This window comes from Sorex araneus, chromosome 3, assembly GCF_027595985.1.
Source record: "Sorex araneus isolate mSorAra2 chromosome 3, mSorAra2.pri, whole genome shotgun sequence".
In the NCBI taxonomy this organism is placed as follows: Eukaryota; Metazoa; Chordata; class Mammalia; order Eulipotyphla; family Soricidae; genus Sorex; species Sorex araneus.
Window position 1 is genome coordinate 22,381,039 of NC_073304.1, and position 21,226 is coordinate 22,402,264.

The following is a 21,226-nucleotide window of genomic DNA, read 5'->3' on the forward strand; positions in this document are numbered from 1 at the left end:
ATTCTTAAAAACACCTCTTTTCTCTTCACCTAAGCACACTAGTCCTTTATTTTCCAAGTGGAGGAGAAACATGCTTATTAGTCTCTCAGAAGACTGTCACTTCCTCATAATATCTTGTAAGTTTCCTCTGACCCCTTAACTCTAAAAAAAAAATCTCAGATCTGAAAAAGTTGTACTCACGGTCATTACACTGGTTTCCAGAATATGAAGTCATAGAGCAGTCACACGTGAAGCCTTCCCACTGCTGCATGCACACTCCCTGGTTGGCACAGGAATCTTCCTGGCAGGTGGTACTTGGTCCTAACAATGCATAAGAAGGGGAGGGTAGAAAAGATGAAGGAGAAATGTTAAAGACAATAAGATTCATAACCATCACTTGAATTCACTATGCTCATGCCTCAAAACATTCAAAGACACAACCACCAAAAATGGCAATTCTATATCATGCAATAAGAATTCAGTTGTATACAAGAGACAACAGATATACACAATTAGCCACAAATTACCAACAGTTACACACAGAAGGGAGGGGGCTGAACACACTGTTCTCTTTTTGGCAGACTTTGCAAAGGGATTTTATTTCTTCCCTTCAAACTATAAAGATGTCCCGAATGGAACACGTTCTTTCTAAATGTATAATGCTCAACTGCATTCCCATGATTCATGTGAATTGTGCCACAAAGATTCCTGGAATCTTTTATGACACTAAAATTAAGACATTAAAAGTCCATAAAGCCGACTCTGTGACATTTAATATATACTTGACAAAGAGGAGGAGGGGAAGGAGGAGGAGGAGGAGGAGGAAGAAGAAGAAAATGAGGAGGAAGCAAGGAGGGCATGGGTGGGAAGTGTGTGTAGAACAGTAGAGAATAAATCAGTGTTTTGTAACTTTTAGGTACTGAGAACTAAGGTTTGTGTATGATAACTCATGAAGCTCTCCAGAGACTGTACAGGATGAGTAATATAACTTATAATTATCTCCATTTCACAGATTTAAAGAATAACAAGCTTGGAGAGATAAAATAATTTACAAAAATTATAACTTAGTAAATGAAAGATTTTCAACTAAGGGAGTAAAATTATTAGCCCAATCTCTCTCTTTCTCTCTCTTTCTTTTTCTCTTTCCTCTCTCTCTCCTCTCTCTTTCTCTGTCTCTTTCTTTCTCTCTCTCCTCTCTCTGTCTCTTTCTTTTTCTCTCTTTCCTCTCTCTCCCCTCTCTCTTTCTCTCTCTCTCTATATATCCCTCTGTCTCCCTCTCTCTGTCCCTCTTTCAGGGCCAAACCTGGCACAGCTCAAGGCTTCCTTCTGGCTTTGTGCTCAAAGATCATCCCGGCAAGAGGGACGATATATGGTGCCATGGATCAAATCCAGGTAGGCCACATGCAAGGAAATCACCCTACCCACTGTCTTATTGCTCTAGCCCCTTAACCCAATTTCTTAGTCAATGTTCTCATGTTTTATTTTTTTTACTAACATCACTGAGGACCTTGTTAAAGTACAAAAGAAAATTACTGGGTTCCTCCCACCAACACACTAAATTAGAGACTTTGAAATTTTAAATATAAAAATTTAAATGACATTAAAAGTCCATAAAGCCCACTCTGTGACATTTCAAATATACTTGACAAGAAGGAGGAAGAGGAGAAGGAAGAGGAGAAGGAGGAGGAGGAGAAGGAAGAAGAGATGGAGGAGGAAACAAGGGGGGGGCATGGCTGGGAAAAGTTTGTATAACAGTAGAGAATAAATTGGTGTTTTGTATCTTATAGGTACTGATTTTTTTTATGTTTCTCAAACATAGAGGAAATTGAAATATAGACAAAAATTAGAGATTCAGCATTGTACTGTATATATTGCTGCAATAGGTAAAATGGAGACTGTTCTTTTTTTTTTTAATTCTTTTATTGATTCACCATGTGGAAAGGACTGTTCTTAAATGCCCATGAAAGCAAAGGGAAATTATTTAAAGTATAGGAAAATTATATATTATTTTCATTATTTATTATTCCTGTTTTTCTTTATTTTTTTTTTATTTTTTTCTTTTTGGGTCACACCCGGTGATGCACAGGGATTACTCCTAGCTCTGCACTCAGGAATTACTCCCGGCGGTGCTCAGGGGACCATATGGAATACTGGGAATTGAACCCGGGTCAGCTGCATGCAAGGAAAACACCCTACCCTCTGTGCTATTGCTCTAGCCCCTGTTTTTCTTTGTTTTGAACACAAGGGATATATAAGTATTTATGTCCCTACTAATTCATACTACCTATATGTGGGGGATTCTTAAAATCTTTTGAGGTAATGTATATCATTTATCATTTAAATAGCTGTTCATTTTGACCTGAGATAACCATTAAAATATCTCCTTAAAATAAATTTAGCTTTTATGTAATTGAAAAATTAAATTTAAAAAATAAAAAAAATTTAAAATCTCTCCTCAAGTCATCCCAAGCCCTCTTCTTAACCATTCTTTTATTTCTTTATTTATTTTCACTTCTCTGCATAAAAGTAGGGTTAAAGCTAAACCTATACCTTTGTAATTTTCTGAACTAACAAGAAATATCTTAATATTCAGGAGACTATCCTACATTTCCCAAAAGCCTCAGAGGCCATGGAGCTAAGCCCTTTGACTCGTTCAATTAAGCATCACTTGATATTAAAAAGCACTTGGCAGAATAAATATATTCCTCTTGTAGTAAGTGTCCCTTTTGCAAGCTAAACTAAGCCTCACGTAGCGGCAGAAATCTAAAAGGGAAGCATACTGGGTGCTCTGGATTCTGTTCCCACCCTGAGGTCTGACTACAAAGAGCCGGTCTTCTGGGTGGCAAAGCATTTTGCATTTATGCATGAAGGGTGGAAGCAGCCCAGACCATCACACTCAATAAAAAGCTCTTGGGCTATGACATAAGACAAGTCCAGACAATTCCTAACACTGGGGCAGCAGCTGCGGCTGGGTGTCTGCAGCTCCCCTACACCCTGGGGTTCCCCCCATGTGGAGATGAAAGGAGGTGCATGGTCATGTTCTCAGTGGGTTTTAAACTTCAACATTGTGTAGTACAAGTTTCATTAACAATAGCAAATCAGGACCACTCCTTTCAAAGAATAAATGTGACTCAGAAGTCCATAGGGATCCGAGGAGGACCAAACACTTCTCCTCAAACAATGGGCTAGCAATTCAATTTTGCCCAGGAATCAGAAGCACATTTCTGCTGGAAGGCAGCCTAACAGCAGAACTTTGGGGGTAATACTTTGATTCTTGGCATCTTGATCCAATCTGAAAACAAAGGCTTTTCCATGCCTTTTCCCTTCCCTTTAACTAGACAAATTTAAACATCATACAGTGTTTAGAATAAGGAGCAAATCAAATGTTTTCCTGATATGATACATTCTCCAATAACTTCAAGTAATTTGTCCACTTCTAGTGGCCATGGTACTTACTATCTGCATATAACATCCAATTTAGCACAGGATTACATTTCAATCTTTTCTGGTTATATAATAATCTTCAAATTGTTTCATTTGTTTTTCTCACTATTTATCTCCAAAAGACTGACTGCTGCTTTCTGTTAGAAACCATATAATATGCCCTTCAAGTTCACTCTGCGGCATTAACTGTGTCATGTCAGATGCAGGGAAAGTGTCTCAAGACACGTTGAACTAAAAGGAATTGGAGGCCTCTTACTTGCCTTTATCTCCTACTTACGAAATCTATGAATTCATGTGCTCTGCAAAGTGAGAAATCTGCCCCATTTGTCAAAGGTTGTCAGGAGTTGTGTAGGAAGAAGATTAGAGGCAATTTTCAAATTCCACTGTATTTGTTTCACAAGCATTAAAGAATGTGGGTCATGCCAAACTAGATAACCCTTGAAGACTAAAGCCCTCCCTGTACTTCTGAGATAGAGTCCCAGTCCCATACCTATGCCTGCCTCCCAGGTTTTTTTTCTCTAGACCCATCTGTGGCCGGAAATGGCTATTCTGCATATTTTCAAGGGGTGAGTCCATTCTTAGTCTTTTAAATTCGTATTCAAAATGTACTTTTTCCAGACAGCGCTGTTTAAGAAAATTGATTCTCATATATTCCTATTGATGTGGATTGTAACAATAATACGGTCTGAAATTTTAATTGAATTCTTTCTTTTAGGGCCAAAAGCCTTCCAAGCTCTGACAGAGGTCCAAGAGCTATTCTGACTGTATTTGGCCAACCCAGACAATCTGCTCAAATATGCAGGGCTGCAGGAATTACCCACATCACCCTGGCTGTGCTTGGTGGACTCCAGGACTGTATCTAGCAGTGATCAGGGGACCATGGATCCGAAGGATCAAATCAGGGTTGGCCAGAAGTAGAGGTTTGATCCCTCTACCAAAACTGTGCCCCTTAAATTAAACTCTACTTATCTACTTGTCTGTCTAATCCTATTAGTGGAATGAGTTCTTTGAGTGCAAAAATATCATATCATATACATATATATATGTATCATCATCATCATCCCATTGATCATTGATTTTCTCGAGCGGTCTCAGTAACGTCTCCATTCATCCTAGCCCTGAGATTCTAGAAACCTCTCGTTACTTGTCCTTCCCAATGGTGCCACAGTGGAGGCTCTTTCAGGGTCAGGGGAATAAGACCCACGGGTGGTGTTACTGTTTTTGGCATATGAATATGCCATGGGGAGTTTGCCAGGCTCTCACATACGTATATATGTGTGTGTGTGTGTATACACACTTATATACATATATATAATGTATTTTTATGTATTTCTGAACAAGGATTTCAGATTTTGGATATTTTGATAATATTTTGGACTCAAAATATTACTGACTGAAAAGGAAAGTTAAACAAAATAAAGCAATAAATTCATACGTTTACAGCATAAAGCCAGTGGTTTTCTTTACTGATAAAGTACAGAATTCACTGATGTCAGTTTACATAAGCAACTTCCTACTGGGAAACAAGCTTTGTGAAGGATGGTAGTGGTCATTGTAATTAAGAGAACATATTTCCTCTATTAAACTTATTTACCCTCACTAGACAAACTCCCTGTTCTATCCCCAGTGCCCAGGAATAATCTGGAATAAATGTATACTGAATGAATGTATGATAACACTAGACCTTAAAATTTTCTAAGACTGCACTATAAAGTACTATCCTTACTTCAGCTATATAAATACATCCTATACTCAACAGACTATTTTTATGTCAATTTATATATTTTTAATATATTGCAATATCTCAAAAAAGTGAGAAAAATTAAAGAATCGTACTCCCAAATCCCTGTAATATAAAAGGAAAACTTCAGCAATGCTTTTAACTGCACTGCCACTGATATAAAATGATCTCATACAAATTGAAGAGAGAATATAATGACAACAAAGCAACAGACTTACAGAGTATTATAATGTGCCAGATTCTGTACTAAGTACTTTTCAGATATTAATTCAATCCATCTTCATAAACATATGCTGAAGCAATGATAATAAAAAGTATTAAAGAATTGGAAAAACCAGAATGATTTTCCCATGGAAAAACCTTCAGAGTATCAAAAGCATAATAATTTTCTAATTGTTGATCAAATTGGACGGTAAGAATTTAGAAAACTAAACTAAATCACAGAAATGTGAAGTAATTATTTTTTCATGAGCACCTACTTATAATAAGCAGAATGCAGAGTGAGATCTCAGATCTAACTTAGTGAAACACAACCTTCTGATTACCTTATCTCTATAGATGTGAGTTCACCAGAAGAAACTCTGAGTGTGTGTGTGAGTGTGTGTTTGTAACTTCATCTCTAGAGATGGATGTTATCAGAAGGGAGAATATGTGTGCATTCATGTGAGTAAATGCATGCAACCATGTGTATTTTTTTTGTGTGTATGTGTGTAAGTGTGTGTGTGGTGACCTCAACTCTATAAATCTGGGTTTTCATAAGTGAGAATCTCTGTGAAATCTTGGGCACAAATTTATGTAAACATATGAAATCTTGGGCACAAATTTATGTAAACATATGTATTTATCACTGTATCACTGTCATCACGTTGTTCATTGATTTACTCAAGCAGGTGCCAGTAATGTCTCCATTCGTTCCAGCCCAGAGATTTTTAGCAGCCTCTCCTTACTCGTTTTTCCCAATGATTGGAGGCTCTTTTTAAGGTTAGGGGAATGAGACCTGTTATTGTTACTGTATTTGGCATATCAAATATGTCACAGGAAGCTTGCACAGACTCTTCCGTGTGGGCGGGATACTCTCGGTAGTTTGCCGGGCTCTCTGAGAGGCACATATATATGCTCAGAAGTTACTCCTGGAGGTGCTCATGGAACCACATGATGCCAGGATGCCAGGGCTCAAACCTGGGTTATCTGTGTGCAAAGCGAACACTCTATCTACTGTACTATCACTCTGGTCCAAAGATGGCATTTTAATATAAGGAGACTTAAGGGTTTTTGTTTGTTTATTTGGTTGGTTGGTCGGTTTGCCATCCATATCTGATAATATTTCAGGGGTGACTTGTGGCTCTGTGCTCAGGGATCACTCCCAGCAGTGTACATAGGGACCCTATTTGGTGTTCAGGGATCAGATGTGGTTGCAAATACAAAGAAAACACCTCAACCTTGTACTATCTCTCTGGTTCATATAATGAGTTTTCAATTAAGAAAAATTTCAAATGCCATTTCACTTAAAGTTTAATAGGAGGATCTATTTCTATGTAATTTCATGAACAAAACTATGGACTAGTTGAATATATCCTATACACTTAATTTTATCTCAAAAACATCTTCCAACAACTTAGTATTCCAGACATCCTATGACAACAAATACCTTTTCAGTTATGTATTCAGAAAATTTATTTCTAATAAGACTTAATTCTTAAAACTTAAGGCTTTGGGAAACTATTGTTATTGGGAACCTCTTTGGAGAACCTCTATTATAATTTTGCATTGGTTATGCAATCGGATCAGAAGAAAATGTCACATATCATTTTGAGGAAAGACGGTGTCACTTTTCTGCAAAGTCAGGTGAGGAACCAGAAGCAAAGTAATCAGGAAGTGATTAAGTAAACTTGTCAATGATGTTAGTATTTCAGCTTTATAATTCCCATCTCTGTTTCTGGCTTACTGGAAAAACCACATTGTGTCTTTTTTTCTTTATTTTTTTCAGATGGTAACTCTGTGATCTATTTCCCAATATTCTGCTTGAATTTGGGATTATTTTTTATGAACTGTCCAGGACAACCATCTCTAGTTTGTTACTGCTAAAATCCACCGTTGCCAGAAGGGCAGTCGAGCACTATTCTTCTGGAACCACAGAGCATGAGTCTCTAGTCAATGCTTAGAATCTAAATGGCAAATAAATATGAAGCGTCATCGTGACAGAGCTCAGACTCTACCAAAGGTTTTTTCCATTTCCCCACCAAAACACGGCACCATGAAAAGGTGCCTCAATGAGCAGCCTAGGGACTATCTAAAGAGCCCATTATCTGCCACCTTGAATCTCAACTGCCAGAGTCTGATAAATGTATAAACCTTTCTGCTTTTACATTTGCTAATTTATTTTTTCTCATAAAAAGATTGATAATTGGGTAGGAAGGAGGGGAAGATACTGAAAAGGGAAGATGAGTACGCATATATGATTTGTGTATATATATACCTAAGTGGAGATATATGAAAAAAACTTTACCAGCTTTCTGTAAAACCTATCATATCTCCTGATAAGATAAGAAATGAAAATGTTGAAACTTTGGGATTCTAGTAGCTTTTCTGAAGTTAACTGCTTCAGAAAATCACATTTATATAGGATTTGACATTTTTTAATTGATGGAAACTCAACTTGCTTCTACTTAATAAGCAACTCAACTTAGTAAGAAAGCAATGGTTTCTTCATCAGAACTGACTTTGATCAGTGAATTCTCTGCTTCCCAATTTAGAGATTAAGAAAGCCAGATACCAGAGTCTTGAAGGCTTTCATACAATTGTCAGGGAGATCCAAGAACAGATGTTTCCACAGCAGGAAGATAATGCACCTTGCCAATGCTCAGAAGGTACTAAAGTTGCTCTTCACAATCATATTCAGGTACTGAAGTATACTCTGTTCAAATGAAGACTCAAAAATCTTAACTTGGTTGGGGCAATGGGTGAAAAATACTTGTAATATCCAGGCCCCTGAGCACTATCTGGGGTCTCTGATAATTTAAAGACACAAATTGTGGCATCACAGTCTCTAGTACTGAACTGCTCCTCTGGTTGTTTGAGAATCCTTGGGAGATGCCTCTGGGTTTCCTGAGCACTCCCTGAGAAACTGCCGTCCCCACCCCCAACAATATGAAATCCAACACGTGAGATTTTTAGAATAATCCTCTGTAGTCATTTCAGTCTTTTCTTCCAACAGTGCATATAAAGCAAGTTATGATGGGACTGAGTTGAACCCAAGATGCCCTCATGACATCTTTAATAGCCTGTAATGGGTTTTGTTCTGGTAAATATTTAACAACCATAACTCCCAGGAAGGAAGTGGGGGGGTGGATAACAACTTGATCTGTAACATTTATAAATTTTCCTAGTGTAATTTACTCCTACCACAATCCCATTTCAAGTTGTTATACGTAAAATGATGCCAACCAATTTGCAAAATTCCAATGTTTGCGTCGACCCTAGCATCACTCTGCTTTTATGGTAAATGGACTGAAACTTCATGAGTAAGACTGCGTACCCATGGACACTTCCAGGACTAAGGAGAGGTAGAAGAATATTCCTGTAGGAGAGAGGACAGGGGATTTGTGAAACCTAGAGAATACTTTGCATCTGTCAGCATATATTCTCAACCTAGTTATTTTCGGGAATGCCTGGACCACAAAAGTCAAACAATTTGATCAGGCCTTCTACTTAAAGTCATAAACAAGTCCTCAAAAGTCAATGCCACTTCAGAAAATATAACTGAGGTTTCATTTTCTGTTATTTTTTCAACATTAATGACATTCCTGTTGAGATTGAAGTAAAGGATGTATTTTATAAAGAGAGAAGGCACGTGGGGAGGTAATACAGCAGGCGGGGATTTGCCTTACATAAGGCCAACCTGGGTTCAATACCTACCACCTAACTTGGTCCCTTGAGCAATGCCAGGAGTGATCCCTGAGCACAGCATCAGGAAAAAGCTTTGAGCACCTCAGGGTGTGACTCAAAACTCAAAAACCCAAAACAGGGCTATGAAAGGGGTAGGAAGAGGATCAAAAGCCAGACTTCACAAAAAGACAGGTAATTTAGAATAATTTGCTTTAATAAAATCATACAAATACCATCTAACACCAAATGTAGTAGTATTGACAGGAAAGTAATCTACCATGAACTCCTCTTTGAGCTCACTCTCAGATACTCTCTGGCCATTTGTCTATATGTTTGGGAATATTTCTGCTTTTTCCTTGTATACCAGAGAGAAAAGTTTACAGTCTATTAAATCCAGTTTTTCTCTTACTAGAATTCTGAACTTGGACCAGCTACTAAAACCCTGTGAGCTTCTATTTCCTCATCTACAAAATGAAGATTATGTTACTACCTCATGTGCTGTGAGGATGAAATGAGATAACGTGTCAAACCTATGAAATGTGGATAAAACTCTCCTCTATGTCAGGTCACGGTCATAAAGGAGAGGAGCAGACCAAGTGCCTAGCCTGTGGTGGCTACACTAAAGAAGCCCCAGTGAAGGAAACTACCAATTCTGCCGGGAAGGAAAGTCAAATCCACTCTACCCACTGTCCTGTAGGAGCTCTGGAGTTCAGAAACAAAGCATTGTAAGAAGCAAGTAGGATTCAGTGATTTCCTTATAAAAATAAATCTCAGATGATATTGAGAGAAGGAGGAAGTTCTATTTTATTCCTGCTTCTCTTATCATTCCCCACTATGAAACCCTGCCTTTCTCGTGTCCTTGGGGCACTAGACAGCCCTCCCACAGGAAACCTGTGCCACTGCCCCATTTTATTTTGTGTAATCTACACAAGCAGAGAGTCTCTTGCCCGCATGCCTGGCTGTCTTCCCCAGGGCCCCTTGGCGGGGATGGGCTCCAGCTTCCTCCCCACCCCGAGCAGAGCTCCCGGCAGCTGAAGTCCACCTGAACCTAGCTACAGCCATGCTCGAGACCCCTCTCCACATGTTCAGACAGGCCTCACACATGAAAGTACTGGCAGAGGAACCCAGGTGTGTGTAATTCCACCAACGGCCAACATCCAGAGACTTAAAAGCAAGCTCCCAGAAGCGTGCAGCCGCAAAGTGGCCACGCAATATCTTGTAGCCTACTTCTCCCTCTGGGAGAAACTGGCAATCTTCTGAGAGTTTCCTGCCCACATGGGATAGCCTTGCAAGTTTCCCATGGTGTATTCATATGCTAAAACAAGTTACAAGCTGGATCTCATTCCCCTGACCCTGAAAGAGCCTCCAGTGCGACATTGTTGGGAAGGCTGAGTTGAGAGAGACTTCTAAGATCTCAGGGAAAGGACAAATGGAGAGGTTACTGAGCCTGCTTGAGAAATCAATGATTAACGGGATTTCATGATCATGATCGTGAATCTACACAGACATGATTTTCAGTGAAACTCACTCCCATAGATCTCCTGACTGTTCAAACTCTTCAGCATGTTACCAATGCGTAGCTGCCAAAAATAAACTAGCAACATTCTGCCCAAACTCTGCCAAAGAAGCATCCCCTGAGCATACTCCTGACACCATTGCTTGCATGGTCCACAGCCCCCTCCCTCTACACCCAGGCCTAGTGACTGTGTTCTAGAACTGTATTTTTCACTCTTCCTTGTCATTGTTAGCTGAGCTCCTACTGACTCCTTCAAAATTAGAGACTGCACGCCCAATACCCAAACTCAATACCTGATTTATATAAGCTCCTGAAAAATTACAGCAATACCATTAGGTCCCCAGCACGGCCAGGAGTGATCCCTGAACAGAGCTAATAAGCCTCTAAAACCTCTGAATCCCCCCGATTCCCCAAAACAAATCCAGCTCAATCACTGGAGAAATTAAGAACATAAATAACCTCCCCACTAACAACACATTAAACCTTCACACTTACATTTGAATTATTTTTATGTCAACCAGATTCATACCACTTCCTAGACCTTGTGTTATTTTCTGCTGAATGCCACATTCTCTAAAACTTTTAGGCAACTTCACAAACTATTCTCCATTCATCATCTGTTTTTGCTGCTCTTCATACTGAAGGGGAATTAGTACTATTTACCATTTTGTGCCCCCAAGCTGTAGCTAAGAAAGCTAGAAAGAGGAATAGAAGATACTTGACTCCTAAAGGGCTTTGCCAGAGTTTATGGAGGCAGAGTAAAAAGTAGGGACAAGGGGCTGGAGAGATAGCACAGCGGGTAGGGCGTTTGCCTTGCACGCGGCCGACCCGGGTTCAAATCCCAGCATCCCATATGGTCCCCTGAGCACGGCCAGGGGTAATTCCTGAGTGCAGAGCCAGGATTAACCCCTGTGCATCGCCAGGTGTGACCCAAAAAGCAAAAAAAAAAAAAGTAGGGACAAAGAATAATAACTTTTTGCAGACTGTCATATCCCATTACAGAGTGGCAAAGATTCTGTGTTAAAGGAGACGCAACTTAAAAAAAAATTGTTTTGGGGCCACTCTGAACTGTACTCAAGGCTTATTCCTGATTCTACACACATTTATAATTCCTGGGAAAGTTCAGAGGAGCATAAGGGGCGCCAGGGATCAAACCACAACTGGCCATGTGCCAGGCAAGAATCCTACTCATGGTAAGCGCTAGCATCAATAACTTAAAAAGTCATAATGATTTTTAAACTACTTCTATAATGACTACAAACTATTAATCACCAAATCTGTACTCCAAACAAAATTGTGTATATTTTGGTTTTTAATTAATAATGCATAATTCATCAGCTCTTTGAATGATCCCTGCAAATTGCTTTCCTTTGGATGGGCACTGGTGAGACGGTCATTTTTCTCTGTATGAGGCCCAATGTAAGAAGTCGTGCTCTAGGTTCTGGTTCTAGAACTTAAAATCCTTCGGTTTTTACTATGAAAGACAATAATGTCTAGGAGGAGATGTAGTATCTAGTTTTATCTTGTGAATCTAGTCATAGAGTTTTGGCCACTTAGATTGTCTTTTGCTAAGATCAGACTTTGTCCTCTTCTCCCTCCTCTCCATGGAGAGATATAAAGAACAGAACTATTTTGACAACAGAATCATATATGAACACAGTCTTTAGTATTACTAAAATGGTCCAACTATACTTTAAAATTGGAGGCTACTGCATTTAGCTTCCTCAGACTTCTGAGTACCAGCCTGATGGTGTTCTTTTTATTAAATTTTATTATTTATTGGCATATATATCATTCTGCTCAGAGGGGATAAAGCAAAAAGAGTTAAGTAAAATAGAGAGAGGTCTTATTAGAAAATTGTATTCCTAAGAAATAGACTATTGTAATGGTTGCCTAAGTGAGCTCTAGTAAGTAAGTCATATCAAATTATATTTTAGGATAAAACTATATTTTAATAAAATATACAGTTGTTTTAATTATTTCTAAAAATTTATTGATTACCAACTCAGAGGCCATATGAGGCTCAAATATCAACTCAAAACATATATATATATTTTATATATATACATATACATATATATACATATATATAAATAAATGTCTTCTTGTTTGGGGGTCACAGTCAGCAGTGCTCATGGATTATACCTGATTTTATGCTCAGAATTCACTACTGCCAGGGCTTAGTGCACTAGTGCCAGGAATTGAACCTGGGTCAGTCATGTTCAAGGCAAGTAACCTACCCATTGGGCTATCCAGCCCTTCAAAGATATTTTAAATCTTGCTTTTGACTTGCTAGTCTGAGCCAAAGTATTTAGTTGATCCAAGAGGATCAGTGGACCATTACTAACTTATTTATTTATTTCTGCTGTTTTGGGGGGAGGGTCACACCCAGCCATGCACAGGGGTCACTCCTGGCTCTACACTCAGAAATTACCCCTAACAGTGCTCAGGGGACCATATGGGATGCTGGGAATCAAAACCACGTCAGCCGCGTGCAAGGCAAATGCCCTACCCGCTGTGCTATCACTCCAGCCCACCATTATTAGTATTAAAAGGTGCCTCTGTGAGTGGTACAGAAGCAGTTTCTGCAGTACTTGTTCACTGCCATCTAACATGCAGGCATTCGAGGAGTTCAGGATGAATCTGCCAGCTCCTTCTTTTCATTCCCAAGGGAACTTTTCTTTTCTTTTCACTCAGGAAAAACCCTAAATAGGAAACATGAATCTCTAGAAGATTTTAATAATATTCATGTCTCCCAAATGCCTGAACATGAATTCTTTTAAGTAGTGTAACTGAAAATGCATTCTTTTTAATAAGGCCCAAGCACTCAAATGTCCTGCGTTAAGAATGATGCTATGATCCAGAAAAACTAAGAACTCAACTAGTTTTTTTTTTCCTTTCCTAGCTTCCCAGAGCTGCTGTATACCTAGAGTGAGTCAGTTAAAGGAGAGAACCCCTTCGGAGCATCTGCGTGAGATGTTAACCATCTCCCTAAGTTATATGGGCACATTTTTGGATAGTCACAGTAAAAGATGTGCTCCAGCCACTTCTTCAGTTTCCACAAACAAAATGAGCCATGGTCCATCCCTAGTCTTGCCATGGGGACTATTTTTCATAGATTGACCTGGGTTTTCTGCCACCATTTTGGAAGAACACGTGGTTCAGCCCCCTCCCCACAACTGCTGCTGTCCAAAAGGAGCGACAGCTTGAAGGTCTCTGGAGAAAAGATAGCAAGGGTGACACAGGACATCTTTCAGTCCAAGGGGAGAATGTGAACAAGAACCTTCTCTACCTTGCAGGTCAGCTTTGGTCAACGCAACTTTGTTAGCAAAAGAACAGAAAAGGCGAAAACAATAACCAGAGGTTAGTAGAGGTCGAGTAAACCGGGGTAAACAGTACAAAAATGAAAACACAGTCAGCATCACCAACATCACTCCAACAGACAAGGGGGATGCTCTAGAGGGCTTCCAGACACAGCACAGACAGGAACGCGCAGAACAGGGAAGAGCAGGCCTCGTCAGAGCCACGTCAGCAGCACAGCAACAGGGAACACTGGACTGGACAAAGCACAAGCGATGGTCACAAGAGCCTCCCCACGCCCACACACAGCCAACCCCAAGGCAGATGGTCCAGAAACATGAATTTTCCATCCGTCAGGAGAAATATCCCCAAATCAGAGGCAGGTGTGGCCAGACTGAAAGACACAGGTAGAGTCAGACAGAGCCCACAGAGTGACTTTGGAAAGCTTGAGGTGTTTGGCATGGAAGTTTCGCTCGGGAGTACTTCTTGGAACCTTCTAAACATGCCACCAAGGAACTTGGCACTAACACTGGGCATTGATTAGTATCAAGGTGGTTTGGGGAAAAATCAAAGAGGTCAATTTATTTTAAAAAAACATAGGAAGGAAGGGCTATGGGCAGCATGACATCACGCCATACCCTGATATTTAGTCATGCTGCCTGTGTGTTTTTCTAAGATGTATGTTAACTGCAGTAGTAGAATTGCACTTCTTGCCAGTTCATGCCTTGCTCTCTGCAGCAAAGCTACCCTCAAGAGAGAGAGAGAGAGAGAGAGAGAGAGAGAGAGAGAGAGAGAAAGAGAGAGAGATTTTCCATACAACTACTGAATCACACTTTATTTAAAATGTTCCTAGTCCTTATAGAGAGACTGCCATTCAAAGTGATGTGCTGGCAAGGTCATACAAAAATTGCACTTAATTTCTAAATTATACTTGCTGCATCTATTAGAGACAAAATTCAAACCTGATTCAAGATTTTTTAAAAAATTTCTTCTATAAGCAATTGAAAGAAAGTGTAATGGGTTAATATCTTTCTAATTGAAGCTTTGGATTCTTTTAGGTAATATTTAACAGGGAAGTCATATGCTACAACTTAGAAAAGCTAAGTGGCATTCTCTGTGACTTTCACAGGGACAGTATGATCAATCTTGACCTCAGTTTTCCAGAAATGTAAAGATTAAACATATTGGCCATGGTAAAGAGATCCTGGTATCAGTAATAAGGGTTTACTGTTCTATACATAGAAATGATCAAGAAATGTGATCTATTTCCACTAATTTCGTTGTAATCTAATATTCAAAGTCCTTATTATAATCCCTTCTAGTGTGGACTTTGGAGAGGCAGAATAAGAGTAACACCTTCTGTAATCTTCCTAAGGTCGCGTGCTTTAAATTTCCCTTCCCGTCATGTTCCTCAGTACTCTAAAAGCTTCTGGGATCTCTTACAAGGGCTTATTCACAACGTAGCAAACTTCCGATGGCAGTAATTTATGTCTTAGTCCACTTTTTGGACTATTTTTCCTGGTTACTTACACTAATTATCCAGGTCATCTGTGTACAATAAACAAGAACCTCCTTTCCTGGGCACTCATCTTCTACTTCCTCCCACCCAACCTGGCATCTTAGTGCTCCTGGAGAACCATCATCATTATCTCCATGGCAATAGAGTGCAGTGCTATTAGGCCCATGGGACTTGTCATAGATAGAGATGGTGGAGCCATCAAGTCCCAATATCCGGCTCTGAACAATCACCCATACTCAGAGCAAGGATGGAACCCTCCATAATGCATGTGGTGAGTCATGCCAAACTACACATAGTGCTGTAGGTCCGGGAGTATTTTGTCCAATTGGATGGGTAATTTTCTTGTGCTAATGCGCTCGCTGCTCCTTTTAAAGTTCTCTTAAGTGGGGTCTATTCCAATCGTTCTGCTATATGTTTAATCCACTTTTATAAAAAGTTAGTTTAGATTTCCTTTTAATCCAACATTGCAACTTGATTTCTTCATACCCTGATTTTTATTTTCGACCAAGCCATCCTTTCATATAATAACACACACTTGATTGCTGAGCACTTATGTGTGCTTATTTTGAAATGAGATGGGTGCTGAAAGAAGACTAAACGTGGTAAAAGAAATGTAAAGTGTCGATAATAGTTGTAATATATTGCATGGTAAAATGATAATATTTTGACTTTCTTGGGTTAAAGTCAATAAAACACAGCATTTAAATTAACTTTGTTACTTTATACCAGTTTTAAATGTCCTTTTAAAGTAAAAATTACTTGAGATCCACCTTCTACTTAACTGTAGAATTCATAGATCTATCCTGAAACTTTTAAATCTAAAGAACTGATGTCTGGATAGAAATATTTAATATGTGTTGTGTGATTCATAAACATTTTTAAACATGATTATATTTTCATTTATCTTTAAATGATAAGTTTGATTCCTACGTCTCCACAGTCATCTAGGTTAAGAGGTTCAGGTTAATTCTAAACTTAGAGGTTCAAGTTTTCCCCAATGGTGTATCTACCTCGGAATTTCCATTAACACTGGAAAGAACTTAGAGTCAGCCTGGGAGACAAAATGTCTGCAGTCATGAAATTGCAAATTTCCAGGAGTAAAAAGAAAAGTGGTTACTTTAAGTTTTTGGTGATGCCTAACTTTGTGTCTTCTTGTAAAAACACACCAAGTTTGGCCAATAGGATTTAAGAAATATTTCTGGTCAAAGGAAACTATAGTTGGTTATGGGGACCATCAATCAATCATATTGTATAGTGCCATATGGGAAAGTGACTCTTAGACACAGGAAAATGACTTCCATACTACACATCAGCCAATGAAGCAGATGGGAAGTTTTCTAAAAATATACTTTAGAGGTGGAGAGAGAACTCAGATGAAGGCTGTAGAAGAACAGGATGATAAATGAAGTTGAATGCTCAGGAAATGAATGAACAGGTCTGGTGTGGTAGATTCATGTGAAATACAAGAAAACACAATACAGTGCACAAAGAATCATGAGGCTCAAACAGAGGGAAAAATGCATCGACCCTAACCACTGGAGAAACACCCTCTTAGCCTTGCATGGTAGTTTAGAATTTCCTTGGCCACTTGCCCTGGATCCCGAGGAAAATCTGAAAGTGTTCACTGCTGCCCTCTGCTGGATTATTTTTATTACAAAGAACACGTTGGCTTAAAAAAAAAAAGATTCAAGTCATGTAAAATTCAGTTAATCTTAAGAACAGTGTAGGTCATCTACAGAAAGAGCTGAAAGAGGCTGAGCATCATTTAGTGTGATGTGTGAGTTCGCATACAGTGTTATCATGTATATGCCATATGAGATAATATTTATAAAATATCCCTAGCAATTAGTGAGTGCATACTATGCATGTAAATGATTTTACATATATTACTTAAATATGTGTATATATGTAGCACTGTAGCACTGTCGTCCCATTGTTCATCGATTTGCTCGAGTGGGCACCAGTAATGTCTCCATTGTGACACTTGCTGTTACTGTTTTTGGCATATCGAATACACCACAGGTAGCTTGCCAGGCTCTGCCAGGCGGGCGGGATACTCTCGGTAGCTTGCTGGGCTCTCCGAGAGGAACAGAGGAATCGAACCCAGGTCGGCCGTGTGCAAGGCAAGTACCCTACCCGCTGTGCTATCGCTCCAGTCCGTGTATATGTGTATGTGTATATATATTATATACCTCTGATTTATGTATATTACTTTCCAAGGAAGCTTTTATTGTTTGGTTGGAAAATGTTTGGTAGGATGATAGATTTCAGCAGGAATAAATAACTTGCTATTAAGAGATATAACCTGGACTTAAATGTAGGCATTTCTATAATCAAAGTCCATGCTATTGCATTGCACTCTACAAAGGAACTACCTAAAGCTACGGGAGAGCTAGGAAGTACTGAGAAATTTAGTTACCCTTCCCTCAACATAGCATTAGGCATCCTATTCCTACCCAGCTGGGCTTGCTTTAAATATTTCCATAGAGATTAGTGACCAAGGACCATTTTACTAAAGGCGACATTCAAAAGTCTCTGATTTGTACTTCCCCATGGATTAAGACACAAGTACAAGTTCCTGATGCCCTTTCAGCCATGCTGGAAGCAAAGGCACAAGTCAGGAGAAGCCTGATGTCAATGCCAGGAAAGGTCCTCAATTGACAAGTATGTGACACCAGGAAGACATCTGCCAGCATACATTCCTGGAGCCTTCGGCACATGTCTTGACATACTCAGCCCGTGACAAGAGAACATTGATGGTGATGCAGTGTCCAATGAAATGGCAAAGGAGAATGAGAGAGGTAAGTTGGTAAGAGGAGGAAGGAGGCACTGGCAGAGGCAGCGAGAGGCTTGGTGCTTGCAACAGGCTTGAGCTCAAAATCCAAAACAAGAGATACCTTCACAGCCACGTTCAATCTGACCACTGCGGTGGAGAGCATCGTTGATGAGGTCCGGCAGACGCCCGTTCAAGTCCACTGATGCCAGACAGCCCTGAAAGCCGTCCCGGGAGGCCACAAGCTTTGGGAGGTTGCTGTACATCCCTTGGGCCAGACCTGCCATGTAGAGATCACCTGGGAAAGAAAGGGAAAAAAAACAGGAACAGTGCGTGGGTAATAGATATGGAAACATGTCAATTAAGCAGATGACCTTGAGATTAGTATTTATTAGCTCATAACCAGGTATTTCCATTGAAAAGAAAGGCTGGGGAAAAGAAAGAGAGAGCATTGTAAGTAAACATTTCTTTCTTTTTTTTACCATTTCTTTTTAAAATTTTGTATTAATTGAGTCACAGTGAGATGCAGAATTACAAGGTTGGTCATGATTGTATTTCAGTTATATAATGTTCCAACACCTGTCCCTTTAACAGTGTACATTTCCCACCAATGTTTCCAGTTTCCCTCCCCCACCCCTGCCACCTGTCTTTCTAGCAAACACTTCCTTCCTTCCTCCCTCCCTCCCTCCCTTCCTCCCTCCCTCCCTACCTCCCTTCCTTCCTTCCTTCCTTCCTTCCTTCCTTCCTTCCTTCCTTCCTTCCTTCCTTCCTTCCTTCCTTCCTTCCTTCCTTCCTTCCTTCCTCCCTCCCTCCCTCCCCTCCCCCCTCCCTCCCTCCCTTCTTCCTTCCTTCCTTCCTTCCTTCCTTCCTTCCTTCCTTCCTTCCTTCCTCCCTCCCTCCCTCCCTTCTTCCTTCCTTCCTTCCTTCCTTCCTTCCTTCTTTCCTTCTTTCCTTCCTTCCTTCCTTCCTTCCTTCCTTCCTTCCTTCCTTCCTTCCTTCCTTCCTTCCTTCCTCCCTCCCTCCCTCCCTCCCCTCCCCTCCCCTCCCTCCCTCCCTTCTTCCCTTCTTCCTTCCTTCCTTCCTTCCTTCCTTCCTTCCTTCCTTCCTTCCTTTTCTCTCTCTCTGTCTGCCTGTCTGTCTCTCTTTCCTTTCAACCATTATGGCTTATAATAGAGATACTTAAAGGTTGTCATGTACATCCCCTTACCTATTTTCAACACTTAGTTCTTGTCTAGAATTATCATTTCTAACTTTTTTTGCCATACTGTTCCCTTCTCTGTACAAACTGCCCTTTGCCCCACACACACTTGTGACAAGCTTCCAACCTTTGACTACTCCTCCTGGCTTCTGTTCTACCTGGTCTTCGATACTAGTCTCATGCTAATTTTTTTTTTATATTCCACAAATGAGTGCAGTCATTCTATATCTGTCCCTCTCCTACTCATTTCACTCAGCATGGTCCAAGTCCACCCATTTATAAGCAAATTTTATTATTTTAATTTTTTTACGTGTCATTCATCTTTTATGTGTCATCTCACAAATTTTAGCCCTAGCCAAGCAAAGAGGTAGGTATGTTATCCTTTTATGATGAAGAAAAGATTCTCAATATTTTCAACAAAAGTACCACTTATTGAATGCCTTCTTTTCTACCTCCTTACAGTAATGTAAAAGCCAGCTGAGGGTTTTTATAAACAAATTATCAAAACCCTTCACATCCTTTTAAGGTACTATTATCCCCCGCCCCTTTCTAAAGAAAAAGTACATAAACAATATAGAAGCTTAAGAAAGGGTAAGGAATTTCCTACAAGTTGGGCAGGCAGCAAGTGACTGAGCTGAAGGCTCCTTGCCTGAATTCCTTCCTTTGTTTTATGACCCCTCCACATCTGACATTTATCACCTCACCACTCAGTCCCCACATGCTCTAGATTAATAGAGAAAACTATTCCTGGAAGAGATGTAGAAATAAAAATCGAAGAAGTTGCATGATGATAAAACTTATTTTTGTCAAAAAGGATATACATGATTGTAGTCAAGGTGTGTGGAACTTCAAACCCATAGTTTGCCTCTGAAAACAATCAAGGATTGCATGAGATACTCTAAGACATGTTCTATTGTTCTGACTAGGTTTACCTTTCAGATCCAGATTTTTGGCACCATTGATCACCTGAGTGACCACCTTAGTATCAACTTTCAGGCTGTGGGTGTTACTGTTGTCCCGGGTAATGACGACATTGTGCCACTGGTTATCATTCAGGGGACGGTCACTGTTTCCTTTGATGACATTGGGGCCATTTCCAAGGTCAAACACATAGTGTATGTACCTGGGAGTGACAGAAACCACCTAATTACTTGAGATTCCCAAAGAAGAATAGTCAGATTCTATTCTATCAAATGCTACTTTCATTACATACTCAGAAAATCTACAATTTTGACACCACCCACTAGAAATACAGTAAAAAATGGTATATTTTATACTCAGAAATACTAGAAGTTGGTATTCAAACTCACCATAAACTACAGATATGTGTCTTTAAAAAGTCTTCTTCCAGTTTTAACTTTTACCTACTTTCCAACATATGGCAATAAAATGTCTTGAAAGAAAATATTTTTGACAACTACATAAATAATCCTGTGGTAATGCTTAAACCATATTTCATTTCTTCCTATGGATTTGATAGTTGCAGATAACACTTTTCCAGAAATGGATGCACTTCCTTCATGTACAATTTTTGAAATAATTATGACTTAGCATTTAAAAAATCGGTTTTGTTTATTTGTGTGTGTTTGAGGAACACCCAGTGGTACTCAGGACTTACTTCTGACTGTGAGCTCAGGGATTATTCATGACAGAATTCTGGATGCCATCTGAAGAGTTAGAGACTAAACGTGGGTCTGCCACATGCAAGGCAAGTGCCCTACTCACTTCACTATCTCTTTATCCCCACACATACACCAAAATATTTTTTTTAATTTATTTATTTTTAATTAGAGAATCACCGTGAGGATACAGTTACAGATTTATACACTTTTGTGCTTATACTTCCCTCATACAAAGTTTGGAACCCATCC

At 39.6% G+C, this 21,226-nt stretch overlaps 1 protein-coding gene across 19 annotated transcripts in view; it reads right to left on the reverse strand.

Annotated features, from left to right (window-relative positions):
- The window catches only part of NRXN3 (neurexin 3), a 1,748,572-nt gene that overhangs the window by 865,537 nt on the left and 861,809 nt on the right, over positions 1–21,226 (reverse strand). For 10 of the 19 annotated variants that reach the window (XM_055133160.1, XM_055133157.1, XM_055133146.1 and 7 more), the window contains 3 exons: positions 20,288–20,478; positions 18,282–18,455; positions 181–300 (listed from right to left, as the gene is read on the reverse strand). In XM_055133160.1, coding sequence (XP_054989135.1) covers positions 181–300; positions 18,282–18,455; positions 20,288–20,478 — 485 coding nt within the window. Of the gene's footprint in view, positions 1–180; positions 301–13,857; positions 13,885–18,281; positions 18,456–20,287; positions 20,479–21,226 lie in introns of all 19 variants that reach the window. The other 9 variants (XM_055133153.1, XM_055133152.1, XM_055133142.1 and 6 more) reach the window with 1 other exon arrangement.